General features: G+C 44.5%; 1 protein-coding gene across 1 annotated transcript in view; it reads right to left on the bottom strand.

The window, feature by feature from the left end:
* CD81 (CD81 molecule) overlaps nt 1-14,506 on the bottom strand; it is a 68,104-nt gene extending 53,598 nt beyond the window's left edge. Inside the window, exon 1 of the mRNA XM_050953763.1 lies at nt 14,165-14,506. Within this exon, the coding sequence (XP_050809720.1) occupies nt 14,165-14,230 (66 nt within the window). The 5' untranslated portion in view covers nt 14,231-14,506. The remainder of the gene's footprint in view (nt 1-14,164) is intronic.
* Between the last annotated feature and the right edge of the window lie 3,244 nt (nt 14,507-17,750).

Here is a 17,750-nt window from a genome sequence, read left to right as displayed (position 1 = left end):
GAAAGAATGCATATCTGAAATTATTTGATACAGATTCTAGACACACTGGGCCAGACATTATAGATTTGAAGTCTATGGAGCTATGCTGATTTATACCAGCTGCAGAACTGGCCCATTATTATTATTAATCAGAATATTGGCATGTGACATACCCAGGGTACATCTAGACTAGCATTTTTCAACCATAGGTGTTTGCAGACAATGTTTAAGGGGTCCATGAAAGATGACTATGAAAATAAAGTTTCAGATCCCAGAAAAGGCATTCCGTTTTTCTGATCAAAAGTATGTGAATATCCCCCACCTACAGGCCAAAACCCAGATGTGTTGTCATTAGATGCCCACAGTTTAGCACCCTTTCTCATGCTATGTCAAATACTGTGCTGAGCACATGAAACATTAATAATTAAATTCTGTTAGTTTTCAACCCACGACTTCTACAGCAGGGGTCCATGGACCACAGGTTGGATTTCCAAGGGGGTCCACATCTGCATCCAACATTTTTTTAGAGAACTACCAAAAAAAGAAAGTTGAAAACCCTTTATTTAGACCAGTAGTGGGCAACCTGCTGGATGCCACTTCCTGCAGCTCCTATTGGCCAGGAACGGTGAACCACAGTGACTGGGAGCTGAGGGCAGCCGTGCTTCCAGATAGTTTGTTTACATTAACTGTCTCGCCGCCCGCCAACAGATTACCCTGATGGGCTGCGTGCAGCCTGTGGGATGCAGGTTGCCCACCATTTGGATTTAAACTAATGAGTAGCTGCGTCAACCCAGCCCTCTAACCTGAGGTGCCCTTTACACTGCTTTGCTGTTGCTGCCTCCACTCCTGGACTGCTCACAAACAGCCTCCAGCACTTAAGTCACTCCCAGCTGTATCTGTGTGCACTTGTAACCTGCCAGTCACACTTCGGAGTTTACGAGCCCGAATTACGCTGCAGGGAGACCCTAGCACACTCCCACACTTTGCCCAGAAACGTACATCTCATACTTCAACCCTCTCCTGGACCATACAAGCTCATAAAAGAGTCTGTCATTTTATTAATAGAAATTATAAGCACAAATCTTGTTATCTCAAATGGAATTTCCCCAAACACACTGCTTTAGATAAAACAATACAACAAGATTTTAAGTGAATATCAGTAATAAGGCATGAAAAGCCAAAAATGGTTACAAGAAAAATAAAGTGCCTAATTTAACACAGTTACATTCAAAGCAAAGTTTCTCTCAATAGTCTTACTGGCTAAACTCCTTAGGCTAGGACCCCTACTTCTGTGTAATGGCTGCTTCCTTCATTCCTTCTTGTGCAGTGAATCAATGGACAGAAGAGGAGTGGGGGGGGGGGTACATCGGGTGACTGCCTCTTCTTTTCACTTAGTCCTTCTGAGAAGTATTTCCAGCTGGGAGCATGGTGACAAGAAGTCTGTGTGAACGGGACTCTTTGCTAAAAGGTAGGTTGTCTGCCCATGCCCCTTTTCCTTCTCAGTGGCTACTCGCTAGCAGGCGATGGCCCATTGATCTTGTTTACACCTGGCTGAGGCATCAGCTTGCCCTTTGTCTCTGAGGAACTGCTTTGGTCACTCCCCAGACTTGGAACATGTTTTAGGCTATGTCTACACTGTGCACCTTACAGCGGCACAGCCATGCCACTACAGCCGTGCTGCTGCAAGGTAAGCTGTGTAGCTGCTCATTGTCGGCAGGAGAGAACTCTCCTGACAACAAAATAAAACCACCACCACCGAGGGACGGTAGTTTGTTGGCAGGAGAGCTGTTCGCACCAGCACTTTTCGTCACTAAAACTTGTGTTGGTCAGGGAGGTGTTCTTTCCACACCCTTGACCGACAAAGATTATACCGATGAAAGTGCAGTGTAGACATTGCCTAAACAACACCCGGCAATTAAAACTTTTAACTTTACATACAACGTTGCCACGCATTTTACCAGGATAACAACATCTGAAAACTCAGTTTGATGGACGCCTCACAAGGCACATCTTGTACACAGAATATCACCACATAGGGTGCCAGGTGTGAATACAGAGGAACAGTGTCACAAAAACCCAGGGTAATACAGCCAGAAAGGAACAGATTTGGGTTGATCTTTGGATTACACAACATTTGCCAAGAGAATCCAGCCACTGCTCCTGGATCAACACACTATTCTGGGCAACTGATGCAGGCTGAGCTGCAGAAAGCCAGCCTTTAACAATCCATGCAGTGTTCAGCTGAGTGGCACCCAGAGTGGAAAACAGAGGGAATGCAGAGGGTTTTAAGATTGAAGGACAAAGCCAAGAGTCCTAGCTCTGCCACAGACTTGCTTGGAGGACATGGGCAAATGCTTTACACCGGTGGTCCCCAACGCGGTGCCCGCGGGGTGCCATGGCGCCCACGTCCTGGCCCCCAGGAGAGCACCCACTGAAATGCTACCAAATTTCAGCGGCATTTTGGCGGGGACGCCTCTCGATGACGACACTTGCCATCGACAAGTGACGTCATCGAGAGGCGTTGCTCCCGAATTTCGGCGGCATTTTGGCGGATGCTCCACCACCGCAGTGGTCCTTCGTCTGGTGCCCACCAGACGAAAAGGTTGGGGACCACTGCTTTACACCATACCGCCTCACAGTGCCACACTTTATCCACATGTAAATGGGAAGGGAGAATTCTTACCTGCCTCACAAGGGACTTTGGAGGTTTATACCATTTTTGTACAGGGATTTGAGGGCTTCTGCAGAAAGATGCTAAATAAATATTAGCACATATCACATGATTACAGGAACTCCATAATTTGTTCTCAGATACCTATGATGAAGCATCATGATTTTTTATTTTTTTTTGGTGCACTGAGCGAATGCATGTTTTTCATACTTGCCTATTGTGTTCCTAGATTATTATTGTCCCAGGCTGCGAGACTGATCTCTTTTGTACAGTCTACTTTTCCAAGTAGCTCTCTTAATGTTTACTCCATGTTGGGCATTACATGGATCCTTCCAGGGCAAAAACCAGTGAATGGATCCCTATTCTTGTTCTTTGGAGGTGCTACATCAAGTTCTCCCCCCGCCCCCAGCATAGATACTGTTCAGAGGGAAGGAAGTCACTCTCAGCCCACGTCCAGACTACCCCGCCGTATCGGCGAGTTAAAAATCGATTGCTCGGGGATCGATATATCGCGTCTAATCTAGATGGAATATATCGATCCTTGAGCGCGCTTATATCAATTCCGGAACTCCATCAACCCCAACGGAGTTCCGGAATCGACACGGAGAGCCGCGGACATCGATCCCGCGCTGTCTGGATGGGTGAGTAATTCGATCTTAGATATTCGACTTCAGCTACGTTATTCACGTAGCTGAAGTTGCGTATCTAAGATCGATTTTCCTCCCCTAGCCTGGACCAGCCCTCAGCTGAGCAGTTTGAAATTTTAAACCACAGCAAGACGTGCACAAGGCTGGCCACTCCCAGGTTTAAAAAAAAAAAAAAAGAAGAAGAAGAGTGGGATTGGCCTATAAATATCTCCTGGGTAAAGGAATCTGGCAATGGAAATGAAAGGACAATGCTCTGAGAGATGTACCAGATAGGAAATGCCAGCAAACCATAACAGTGACTGAATGACAGGTTTTAGAGTGCTACCCATGTTAGTCTGCATCAGCAAAAACAACCAGAAGTCCTTGTGGCACCTTAGAAACTAACAAGTTTATTTGGGCATAAACTTTCGTGGGCTAAAACCCACTTCATCAGATGCATGGTTTGAAAAATACAGTAAGCAGTATATATGTATATCAATCACAGCACATGAAAAGATGGGAGTTGCCTTACCAAGTGGGGGCGGGGAGGGTCAGTGCTAACGAGGCCAATTCAATTAAGGTGGAAGTGGCCTATTCAGAACAGTTGATAAGAGGTGAATATCAAGAGAGGGAAAATTACTTTTGTAGTGCTAACAAGGCCACCTCATTGGAGAACAGTTTAAAAGGAAAACTCTAGCATAATATATAGGGATATTCAACCTCATACTTCAGAATTTGGCTTAAATCCCAACTATTAAAAACTGGGATAAGACAGAACATGGGGGTAGGGAGAGAGATTATTCCACATCTGCCTATTGCAAAAAACTCTTACATCTTCCTCCGATGCATCTGCTGCTGGCCGCTGTTTTGAGACAGGACCTGGACTAGATGGACCTTGGATCTTGGCAAATCTTATGGAAGTCCCCTATTCTCCCATGCATTCAAATGGGAGCTGCATTCCCTAGGTCTCATATCTGCTTTGCAGGGAAGTATCAATATAATTAAGACCTATCACTGAAACAAAGAGCCGCACGGGACAGATAATGGAAACAGTGATGAGTATTCTCAGAGACTGCTTTAAAATTTCATTTAACTGTATTTATTTAACTAGGGTCATAATTGCGGTTACTTTTAAACAACACACACAAAATACTTGGCACTTATATAGCACCTTTCATCACAGGGTCAAGTCTCTTTACAAATTATTAAACCAATCTTAACACTGAGGAAGGTAAGTGTTTTAGAATGATAATTTTAGGTATGAAGGTCACATGACTTCCTTTGATTCACAATGATTCAGTGCCAGAGGCAGAAAGAGATCCATTCTCCTCTTCCAGCCACTAAATGACATTCCCTATTGTGACTACGTTCACTAGAGACAGGCCCCAGAAACCGAATTCAGAGCTAGATGCAAACACCAAACTTTGGGGTACTGGGAACTGCGTTTTGGTGTTAGTTGTTTACACTGACAATCAGCTATGGGAATTTCCCTCCCCCACCCTCCCCTCAAAAATGAGCATTAAATGACTGCACATTTAAATACACAGGCAAGTATGAATGTATAATTGTTCAAATATACATACCTTCAGCTACTGGCATCTGATCACGCCAACACTTTGCATTACCTTTAATACCAGGTGTACTGTGGAATTTCTCAGGGAGACTGACACATACACATCCTCTCTGAAAATCCTGTAAAGCGGCCTTCAATACTGCAACTAAACCAATATGAACCAAACTGTTTCCAACAGGTGCGTGCACAACACTGCAACCTGAGCAGATTTCGAGCTGTTGTGCATTATCTACAGAGCCATTTCAAAAATCATACAGATGCAGACCCCATTAAAGCAATTTTAACCTTGTTTCCTTAACATGGTTTAGAAGTTGAAACATAGGGCTTTTAGCAACATGGCTGTGTCGCTACAGCCGTGCAGCTAAAAGTCAGGCTACGTAGGTGCCATTTCTTGGCTCTCCTGCTGACAAAAAACTTCCATCCCCAATGAGTGGTATTTGCATTGACGGCAGGAGAGTGCTTCTGCTGACAACGTGCTGTTCACACTAGCATTTGTCACGGCAAAACTTTTATCTTTTTTTTGGGGGGGAAGGGTGTTAACACCTCTGAAAGAAAAAAGTTTTGTCATTCAAATGCCAGTGTAGACATAGCCTTACGCACTGTTACACAGGAAGGTATAAAGTGTCATGTCAAAATCACAAGGCCCCAAAGCTGTCCTAACTGTAACTGATGCCACCATGACAAGAACAGAAACACACCGGGCTCGCTAATGAACCCAGCTGAGTACGAAACATAGCCCCCTCTGCACTAAAATACCAGAGCATCTTTTAGAGCATGTTTCTACTGTAAATTCCTAGGGGCACAGGATTACAACTGAGATTAAAAAAAAAAAAATCCTAAAGGGTTAAGAGACACAACTCTCAATAATCTGAGGAGTAATCATACATCTACATCTCCTAGACTGCTTTGAGGGGAAAAAAAAAAATAATCTCAGCATGTGCTTTTCTGAATGAGAGCAAGACTACTCCCATTGAAGCCTCGGGGAACAATACCAACCATTATGTCTGGAGAGAGAAAAGGAGAGTGAGGTAATCTCTTTAATTGGACCAACTTCTGCTAGTGAGAGAGACACTCCAGAGCTTACACAGAGCTCTTCTTCAGGTCAAGAAATCATCTCACCCTCCTTCTCTAACATTCTGGGACCAATAGTCCTACACCACCACTGTATGCCATCAACACAAAAAATAAAGTAGTATTCCTCTGCCTTTTAAACCAGCTCTTCTTCCGCTTTACTAGACTGCAGGGTCCATGTCTCTTGTTTGGAAGGAAGGGCATGAGGGTAGACAGGCAACTTGTTATGGGAGGTTTACCTCACTTCACTTTGTTTGTTTTAAACTAGATCCTTTCCATGCCAGCTGGTTTCTCATTTTACTCCGAGTCTCCTAAAACAGGAATAAATAAGGAACTTAAGTCACATCTGTGAAGGGGAAATGACCAAAGGAAGGAGGAAAGTCCAAAAGCATTCAAGGAAACAAAACAAGACATAAAAAAATCCCCTAAGCTATTAGAGACAAGAATCTAGAGTGCCACTAATCCAAGAGAGAGAAGTGATCTTTCATATAATACATTCACCGAGCTTTAATACATTCACCAAGCTTTCCTTTACCACTAACCATACCATATATACCCACCACAGGCAAGAGAAAACAGCTATCTGCTGCACAGAAAATGGAATTAAAAGGGAATTCTGTTATGCCTTCTAATTAGACACTTCCCTAGTAATGCAGTCAGTGTGTGCTCTAGATCTGGAAGGCTGCCATAGGTTGCATTAGATACTAAGTTGGCTGATCGTTTTCAGAGCAAGTCAATTTCTTTTTTGTTATGTTTAATTATATTTTAAACGAAGCTATCTGGCTTCTGGCTTCCTATAGTCTCTCCAGGGACACTTCTTGGTGTGGGCCAATCCAGTTCTGGATGAAGGCAGCACAGAGTCCGGTTCAGTGTTTGGCGCTGCTTTCAATTCAGCTCAGTTAGGACAGAAGCTGAAATCTGATTGCCTCCTCAAGATTCAAGAAATGAGATTGTGAGGGGGAAAAGAGGAAGGGAATGACTCAATCTTCAATGAAGCGCATAGCCAAAACAAGCTATGACTGAGCTGTCAATAAAAAAAAAGAAAAAAAAACACAGAACTAAAACTGCCATATCTACAAGTAAAACTGAAAGATCAGTTCAGTAAACCTGATACCAGTAACTGCCCATCTTGAGATATGAGGTAGTGGAGTTTTTCTTTCAAAAAGCCTATTGGAATTAGCATTATCAACTGTGTACTTTCACATTTCAGAGAGAGGTTTTCAGAAGAGCTCAGAACATCAGGAGCTGAGCTCCACTGCAGACCTGGCTATTGGCATCAGACAAGCACGTGCAGAGTGCTTTGGAAACTCCTGCCCCAACTCCAAGTGCTGAGCATTTGACAGTCTGGCCCTTAATGACCTAATAAGGCACAATCTTATCGTTGCAAATATCAGTCTCTTTTGATGCCCAGAATTTCTTTGCACTTCTAGAATACACTGTCTTCAGAGGATCTCAAAGCACTTTATGACTTTCCTGTAGTGAAATGGAGGCAGAAGGTCAGGCGACTTCCATAGTTACACAGAAAGATTGTAGCAAAGCTAAGAACAGAACCCTGAACTCCCAATGCCAAGTCCTGTGCTTCAACATTTAGTCAGTTCATTCAAGTTCCTGGCTTGGTTTCATCTGTAGCTGCAACAATGCAAGTCAATCCAATTGAGGAGACCACCACTGAGAAAAGATTCCTGTCAAAATTCAGCCCTTACAAGAGCAGATGCAATTCTATCAATTTCAATGGCACTACCCTCACTTTTGTCAGTGCTGAATATGTTTGAAACTACTGAGATGTAAGGAGCACTTACCATGTTGCCAGAAAAAGCAGCACATGCAAACATCAGCTGGTGAGAGCATTCATATCTCACACCAAGAGTTTGAGGGGTTTAAAGTTCTGCTTTAAAAAAAAAAAAAAAAAAAAAAAAAGCAGCTGCAGATTCTAAAATCCTTTGTGAAGCATAGTGAGAACTCAATATGCTGACACTTATCCCTTTCAAAACATGTATCCCCATAAGAAACTCCATGTATGATACCTGTGAACTACAAATTCTTTCAGTGTTGTGGTAGCCATGTTGGTCCCAGGATATGAAACACACAAGGTGGAACAGACGTGTCAACTCCGTATGCTTAATAATGTTGCAAGAAATGAGTCAAAATGGACAAGTAACACCTCTGCAGTTATAGGACAAAGGAGAGTTAGAGGATTGTTGTAATGATACACACAACTAGTGTCTCTACTGAGTCGATGATTTTTGGTGTCTAGAAGAATTGTGAATTTAAACCTCTCTTTTGAAGGTGTTGGGCAGGTTTCCTTTGAGGATGAGAACTGAGAGGTCAGATATAGAATGGCCATTTTGTGAAAAATGTTCACCCACAGAGCTCGACCAACTTCTGTTGGTCCAAAAAGAGAGACCCTCACCCACCTTGTTATAAACTGTAAATGATATATAGCCATTTGACCGTGTGTACATGGCACAAACAATGCATATATAAACCAGGACTATAATTTATAGTACCCAACCATCATAATTAGGAAGTCTTGCACTATGCCAAACCTGTTAGCCTACCTTACCAGACAACTAGCTGGTCTGGCATCTGCTACATGAGGTCTTGAGCTAAAGGACCTAAAATAAGAAGAAAAGACTATGAAGAGATGACATTTTTGGTATGGGACTCTCCAGTAAGTTGGCAGAAAAGGAAGGTCTCTCCATCCACTTCCTCAACACAGACTCCAAAATGTACTGGTGGCTGGGGGGCAAGAAGGTTGTCATTTATTTATACTGCAGCTGAACAAACATTAAGGGGTCGGGTAGGGAGATAGGGTTTTTTCCACTTGTTTGGTGTATGAAGTTAAAGCTTAAACTGCTTCCTTTCTTCTTCTTAAGCCTCAGAACAAGCTTATTTTTAACATGCAATGAAAGTGCAGAGTTCTGCCAAACTTTTTGTTCTCCCTCACACTTTTGTGCCAACTCCTCCCGACCTGGATTCAGTGCAGATAAGCAAGTGAGCCGAGGGAGCTAGGGAAGGGCAAGAACCGAGCAGCTCTGCATACTAACAAGCTAGTCTGGTGTCAGACTTGCTGCCTCCCACAGTTTAACAGATCCTAAAAACTTCAGTACGAATTGAGCTAGATTTTCAAGGGTTCCACACCCACGGCTGGAGCTGGATTTTCAAGAGAACGCAGCATGTTGGGTGCTGAGCACTTCTGACAATCTGGCCCCAATTGTAGGTTCTAAAGTTATTTGAAAATCTAGCCCTGTGTTCATGGACACCCTCGAGGGGGTAGTGACTTAGACTGAGTGGCAGAACTTCAAATACAAATGTAAAGACACCTTACCCTGCCTAGGCTCAAATTTCAATTGGTAATTAAAGATTTCCCACTAATCACATAGCATCAACCTGTGTTCCAATAAAACACAGCTATGGAATCTACAAGATACCTTTAGTCACTCCCCCCTAAGGGTATGTCTATAAAGGAAAATATGTATATATACATCAAAAATCCACACACCCATGGCAGAGAGTCTCAGTCAGTTAATGCAGGCCATGAGCTAAAAGTAGCCAGATAGATGTTTAGGCTCAAGCAGGAGCCCAGACTCTATGACCTGCCCCTTCCCAGGTCTCAGAGCCCAGCCCAAGCCTCAACATCTACATGGCTATTTTTAGCCCCATCAGCCTGTGTCAACTGACGGGGCCTCTGAGACTTGCTCCCACAGGGGTATTTTCCTGGCTGAGTAGAGACACCTTAAGAGGCCTCCCAGCTTTTAAGCCTCTAAGCAAGTGTCATCTGGGACAAAACTGCTTGATAACAAGGGTCACTAGTAGAGTTGGACATGGCTGATGTGCTGATCCCAGCCCCCAGCTGGCTAGCCGTGGAAAGATGCCTGCCAAAACCTTCAGAATGACGAGCAGGAGTGGTACTCAAATCTTAGGCCTGAGCTGGAACAGGGTTGGCAGAGATGGATGGACACATAGCAGTCCCAAAGTAGTCTATCATCTGCACTCGGTTAGAAACAGCTCATATGATAAAGTTTCTGCCCCTTATGAGCTCCCATGCTGTGGCTGTCATCGTTCCAATAAAGAATTACCAGGGAGCCCTTCATGCCACTCCTCAAGTCAGCCAGAAGAATCACCACTGCTTGTTGCTGATACTTGTGCAGATCAGTCTGCTCTGCCTCTTTACACACAGGAATGTTCTATCCCATATCCCCTCATGCCCACCTTGGATAGTCTGAACATTCCATTATTCATGGAACAAACAGGATAGCTTCCTATTTCTTCTCTTAAGCAGCCTTCCTCCTTTTTAATCACTGCCTATGTTTTCAGGAGCAACCAGGATCTCTCAAGCTAAACACCCAAAAACAAAAAAATCCATTGGTCACTTCTGAAAATGTAGGTCATGGCTTTTAGAAGTAGGTACAAAATGCCTCTATTAAATGGCCCTGCTAGTGACCTTAGAGCACAACTCCAGCTCCACCAGTCCTTGACCTCCTTCTCCTAGTGTAAAAATAACAAAGTAGCTCTATGGGAGAGAGAGTGAGGCATGGGGGGCTCTGTCCCTCTCCTGATCGACGCTGGAAAGGATCTCTTCATTAAGGACATTTTACTTGAGTTATTATCAAATACAAAAACGCTTTCAAGCAAGGAGGTGGCAAGAGCAGAACATTGAATGGGAAAAGAGGAAAAGGAGAGTGCACTTGCCTCTGAGACAAAGCAACATTCCAACAGATAGGAAAACAGTCATTTCCTACAAGGGAGACAGGGGTGGATGTGAACAGGCAGGCTTGTTCTGCAACTGTGTCTGTGTATAGCTCCCATATATCCTTCCTGCTAGATCCTAGTGTTGTCACAAAGAATCACTTCCCTCACTCAAAAAGAAAAAAAAAAAAGTCAGGAAACTAGGACAAAAGGAAAGAAAAAGCTTCTGGATGAACTAGATAACTGGAAAGGAACAAAGTGCAGTGACCCCAAAATAAGGAACTTAGACGGAGATGCTACAGTTTTCTACCATCTGTTTGTTATTTTGAGAGAGGAGGTGGTAACAAGAATGGTAGAAATATTGTGCGGAGCTCATTCTTTAAACATGAATTTACATCAGGGATGAACCCGGGCCACTGTCCTCAGTTCTGGTCATGTTTTCATAGGGAGATATTATCACACTGGAGAAAGGGCAGTTCAGCAAGGATGGTTGCGGTTGAATTTATTCTAAACTGGAATCAAGAACACCCCAAGGTGACCAGACAGGAGTACTGAATATGTGGGGGTGGATAACAGGGCAGACACAAGGTCCAGCAGCTGAAGCAGCCAAGAGTCTGGAGTTCCACTCCCAGATTGATGACCGACTCCCTAGATGCCCTTGGGTGTCACTCTACCTGTCTGTAAAATAGCCCTAATACTTACATGGCCAGAGCCAGTGTTGTGAGGTTTAAGCAATCCATGCTTGAGATCTCTTGAGGGAAGGTCCTAGAGAAGCTCACAGCATTGCAAAATGAGATCACATCTACACTACAGACTTCTGCTGGTGTCGGTGTCAGTCAGCAGCATGATCCCTGACAGACATAGCTATGCCAGCAGAAGCTCCTAATACAGACGCAGTTACACCAACAAAACTGTGCTTCTATTGGCATAGTTTGTTTTCTGCGGGGAATGCGGGTGTATGGAATAAGCTATACTGATAAAAATAGAGCTTTTCCACTATAGCAGCATGCACATTAGGAGTGCTTTGGCAATGTAGCTATGTCAGCCAATCACTCCTAGTGTGGACACGGCCTGCCTGCTCGGTGAGGTGAGGAAAATTAGATCCCAGGAAAGAAAATAAGTAGGAAATCCCCAGGAGCAGACTCAGCTATTGGTTGAAGAAGCATTTCTTGTTTATATCACCAGCAAATCAGTAAACAGCACATTCTTAGATAATGATCTGTCACAAGCTGGGGTGGGATGGGGGTTCATTCATGTAAACAGATCCTTTTTCATCAGTGCGTTCAGATCCAAGAAGAAATGCGTGTTGCAAAAATATTCCCTTCATCAGACTTCACCCTCACTGAACTCCACTTTCACAGTCACCAGCCCTACTCTTTCTAGCTGTCAGCAGGTACCATGACCTAGAATTCCATGGAAATGGGAAGGAGTCCTCCCTGCCACCCCATCTAAAACCACCTCTCTGAAATGGTGCTAATCTGGTGTCTGATCAGTGTAAATACATGCTGTCAACTCAGTTTAAAAGTAGGGTGAAGACTGATGTAGCCTTGGGGCATTCTCAACGACCAGCAAAATATTAACTCTAACCAAAGCAGGGCAGGGAAGTAGTGTTCAACTACTACTCTGGTTTGTGAAAAAGCTGTAAGAACCACATATCATCTGAGACAGCCCCGGCCAACCCAGCACCGAAGCATCACTGTCTGCCCCTAAAATGTTCAGCAATGATGATAACTGGCCACACCAGCTCCATCTCAGGGAGGAAACGGCATGAGAAATAAGCAGCCAAACCAAACAAAGGGCATTGCCCTTCACCCACAACCCCCCACTCACCCTGGGGGGACTCAAAACTGGGACAAACACACTGACCTTATTACACACAGAGGGGGAAACTAGTCTATGCAACCTACTGTTAATTTAACACAGCTGTAGATCTGATTAACTATTCATTGCAGGCAGCTGCTAGAAGACTCTCTTGCTACATACAGGGTAAGATTTACTTCTTAGCTAGTATGGAAACAACAGTGCTCAAGTTGTATTGTCAGGAAGCCCAAGTTCTACAGAATGTTACTTAAAAAAACAATCAAAACCAAATCTCTTCTAAAATCCAGAGCTGTAGAAACTCAGGCAAAGACTTTTCTGAGGTTCGGGGTGTGGTCTCTGCAAAATTCTCCAAGCAGGGAGGGAGTATGAGACGATGGGAGGGGTGTGAAAAACTATGCACATCACCCATCTTTTAAGCATCCTCATTTGTCTAGATCATCTACTAAGCAAGTACGTTTTAACTCCCCCTTCCTCCCCACATACATTCCTTCTCCAAGCAATCAGCTCATCTTTCTTAACCCAACAGCAACAGAGTTTCTGATTCATATTCCAAGGCTGGGAAACCTAACATTTCCCCCCAACCTCCACCCAGAGTCCTCATTTGTAAAACAGGCGAAGCAGGAGCACTAGACAAAATAACAAACAACATGAATAATTTAAAAAAAAATCCAGTTTTACATCTCATTTTTAACTATTTTTTTCAGACATAGGTGCTGGAACTAGGGATGCGGGGGGGGGGGGGGTGTGCTGCTGCACCCCTTGGCTTGAAGTGGTTTCTATCATATACAGAGTTTACAGTTTGGTTCAATGACTCTCAGCACCCCCACTACACAAATTGTTCCAGCACCCTGGTTTTCAGAGCCAGCTTTGCTGCACATATTAGAAAAGTTGGCATCAAAACTAATTTCAAAGATAAAAACCTGTATTTATAGAAAAGTTATTTTTTCTTTTTAAAAAAAGAAAGAAGGGTGGGGAGAGAGATACGTTATACTCTAGTTTCCAGCCTCTAACCACAGGATTTACATGTTTTAGTAATTCTCTAGTTCCCGCCTCCTAGAACTCCAGAAAACACTTTACAGCCTACAGATGCCTATTTACAGCTGCGCACCATGAGCTAAAACCTCGGCTATTATATAACTACGCACCAGCCTTTGTGCCCGCAGGCATACCCTCTCAACCCAGCAGACAAACAGAGATCCTCACACCAGGTCTCCCAAGCATTCTTCAATTCAGTTTACAGGTGGTTTATTAACTTTGGCGAGCGTCTGTACATTTTAACCCTGTATCCACGAAATCCTTCAGAATTTAAAAACCAAATTAAAAACCACTTCAGATTTATAGGGCTTTTTTTTTTTAAACACAAACAAATTAAGAATTACCCCAGCAGGGTAAGAACAGCTTACAGCCGGGGCTTGCAGAAAGCACACTGCTCAGGTCCGCATGCTCTTTCAATGCAACAACCATTTTTTTCTGGGCTAAACCCATATTCCAACCCGAACGTTCCTCCGGTCCCTCGTCCCTCACAGCTGTTCAGAGGAGGAGATTTTGCTCCCCTCGTGCAGAGAGAAAGCAAAGCCCCCACTCCCTTCTGAGCCTCCTGCATTGTTTTGGTAGGAATCTCTTCTGCAGCCGGGAGGAGGAAAAAGCGAACGCAGCCACCCCGCATTCCGTGATGCGCAAATCCGCACCCGAGACCGGGAGGGGTGGGGAGAGAAATGGGAAAAGCGCACTCACCCAAAAGACAAAATTAAAGACAAAAAGCAGGTATTTGATGCACTTGGTGCAGCCTTCCACGCCCATTGCTGCAGATTGCTGTGGGCAGAGCTGGCCTGGTAAATCAGCGCGTACGAACAAGGAGCCGCAGCTATTGCAGAGGGTAGTCCTCTGTGTTTTCTTTTGGGATTTCCGCTGACTGGCTAGGTGCTAGGCTGCTTCTCTTCTCTATCTCCTCCCTCATTCAATTACAGACACCCACCCGCGGGCTCTGTAGCTAAGCCAGGATCCTCCCACTCAGCCGCAGCAGGCCATTTTTACAGAGGAGGCTACCGCCTCCTGGGGGCGGCCAGCCCAAACTTCCCACTGCCTCTGCTACCATAGAAACAGGCAACAATCCTACTGCGCACACAGCTCTCCAGCGACTGCGCAGATGTTAACGGATGAGATTGATGGAGAAGTAGCTCTTACTTAAAAGGCTCTGTGGCCAGGTTCACAACCCACAAGTGGCTACTGAAACTATAAAAGCAGCAAAGAATCCTGTGGCACCTTATAGACTAACAGACGTTTTGGAGCATGAGTTTTCGTGGGTGAATACTCACTTGGTCGGATGCATCCACAAAAGCTTATGCTCCAAAACGTCTGTTAGTCTATAAGGTGCCCAGGATTCTTTGCTGCTTTTACTGATCCAGACTAACAGGGCTACCCCTCTGATACTGAAACTATATATTGCTATTTCAAAGGATCAAGTGTACATGGCAACCATTGAATTCAACAGCGGAGCAGCATGCCTGGGGATTCTTCTGGGGGCCTACTGGAAGTTTGAGGGCTGCACCCAATTTTGGATAACAGGGTTGGATGCCGGTTAAAGCTGGCAGTTTTTAATTTGGAAAAAACGATTTCCCCATCCCTTATCTAATCTGTATAATTTGTATTAGGCTCTGAATCAGGGCCACAGAGAGCAGGTTCGGGCCTCGGTGAAAAAATTTTTTTGGGCCCCCCAGCAAGGTTGGACTGGCTAAACACGGCCGACAAAGCCAGGGAAGCTGGGCCATGGGCCCTCTTCCGGACCTTTGGGCCCTGGTAATTTGTACCAGCTTCTGCCTCGCTCTCGTCGGCCCTGGCCCTGATTCTGCAAACAGTTAATATTCATGTTAAACTATACTGTCGGGAATAATCCCATTGAAATCAATGTGACTACTCCTGGGAGTAAAGTTAAGCACTTGCATAAACCTTTGCAGGATTCTGGGCCTTAATGCATCCAATGAAGAGATTCAGTACAACTGTGTTTGTAATTCAGATCAAGTGTTTTTGCAATTCAATTATACTGGACCTTTCAACACAGGAAATTCAGAAAAAAAGGCAACATAAATATTTTTAAATTTCATAAAATTTTGTCCGAAACCAAGTTCTGCCCCCTTACTCATCTCTAATAAAATATATTTCTTGCGCTGGTGCTAATCCTACCACTCTTACGCGTGTTGAGGAGTACCTTACTCTGCAAACAGGTTTGTGAATTCCATTGGGGCTACATAGGGAAGATAGTAATTCTCAAAGTGAAGGTGACAGAATAATTAAAGTGGCGCCTACAGGCACCAACCAAGATTAAGGTCCCAGTGTTCTAGGCACTTTATATACACATAGTAAGAGAGATCCAGATCCTCAAAAGTATTAGGACACGTACCTCCCACAGATTCCTAGGTTAGAGAGTCTTTGCTCCAAAGAGCTTACAGTTTAATTAGACAAGCTGTAGAAAGGCAATATTATCCCTGTTTCATAGATGGGGAACTGAGGTACAGAGCGATCGAGTGACTATCTTCTTCCCATATACAGAGTCTGTAGCAAAGCCAGGAATTGAACTCACACACCCCTGATCCTAGTCCAGTGTAGTCCAACAGCATTCTTAATTTGGTCTTCTGTTATTGCCTCTATTGGAATTAAATATTGCCTTATGAACATTTCAGACACTGTATTTTGGAACTGCAATGTAGAGCCTTCCACAAGTTTAGCCTGAAATCAGTTTGGTTCACTGTGAATGCATCCAGAATTACACGAGAATTGTATCTGCTTGTTGGTAGCACATGCATATTTCTTGTATACTTATACTGAGGATGGGTCAAAGCCATCCAAGGGCCCTATCCACTTACAACCAGATGAAATCAGTTCTCTGTGAACTGAATCATATTTTCTGGATTAAGTCAGCTGGTTGTGCAACACATCCAGGTTTCCTGTAAGCTTACACTGGAATCAGATAAATGAATAATAGCGACAAGCAACTCCAACTTTTGGGAATGTACCTGCAAGGAACAGGAGGTGGCCCAACACCAGTGTTAACAATACTATAAATAGCTTCCCAATCACAGGTATCCATTTTATTGTGGGTGAATAAAAGTACCATGTCAAAAATTGTGTTCACTGATGTGACCCTATTGAGAAAGTCAGAGATTCATAAGGCTATGCATGGCGTGGAACTATTATCTCAGGTCATTACTACAATCCACTTGGCCCGAGCACCTCAAAGGCATTTAGGTGCCTAACTCCCATTGAAATAAATAAGAGTAAGGTTCTCTGAAGGCCTGGGCCCTGGCTAATCGTGCAGCCTGCAGAGTCAGATGCGTTTAAGTATGAAGCAAATTAATGTTTCTTTCCACCAAAACTTTTGCCCCCACAGTCTTCGCCCAGGCTAGTTTAATGCTTCTATACCCTTGAAGGATGCTCCCCCCCATGTACTCACAGAGGAACCCATTCCACCATGAGGAAGGAGGGGTATGGCCCCACCCCCTATACGCTGGTCATTGAATGGGCCAGGCACACTGGGGAAATGAAAGGCTGGTCTGTACATTAGGAAGGGGAGGCCTTACGCTCCCACTGGGGTGTTGTAGGAAACTGCAGCTTGAGGGGCCATTGGGAATATTCTGGGCCACCGGAAATGGAGTGGAATTTAAGCGAGTTTGGCTTCTGCCTTGTGTGTCTGCTGTTAGAGTGCCTGGCATGGGGAGTAATATATCCTGGTGTCACGAGTGGCTCACCTGATCAATGTGGAGGTGAAAAATTTTTGGAATTTCCATTCCACATGACATTTCTTCATTCCAAGTTTTCATTCTGAATCAGCACAAAAACTGTTTCAAGACATCACAGTTTCCTACGTCTTGGAAATTCTGAGTTTCAACCAGCTCTAGTGAGGAATGAGGGAGTGCTGGAGGCGGCCGTGGGAAGCAAAAAGGAAACAAAACTATGACTCAGGGTATGTCTACATCTACAATTGTGCAGCGCTGGTTGTTAGAGCTGTATTAGTACAGCTGTATAGGGCCAGCGCTGCAGAGTGGTCACACTTACAGCAACCAGCGCTGCAAGTGGTGTTAGATGTGGCCACACTGCAGCGCTGTTGGGCGGCTTCAAGGGGGGTTAGGGGAACGCGAGAGCAAACCGCGGGGAAGCAGGTCTCCTTCCCAGCGGTTTGCTCCGGTGTTTTTTGAACCCCCGTGCAAGCAGATCTCCTTCCCCGCGGTGTGCTGTCGCGTTCCCCGAACCCCCGTGCAAGCAGGTCTCCTTCCAAGCGGTTTGCTCCGGTGTTCCCCGAACCCCCCTGCAAGCAGGTCTCCTTCCC

This window comes from Gopherus flavomarginatus, chromosome 5, assembly GCF_025201925.1.
Source record: "Gopherus flavomarginatus isolate rGopFla2 chromosome 5, rGopFla2.mat.asm, whole genome shotgun sequence".
NCBI lineage: Eukaryota > Metazoa > Chordata > Testudines > Testudinidae > Gopherus > Gopherus flavomarginatus.
This window is presented reverse-complemented; position numbering and strand designations above follow the sequence as displayed.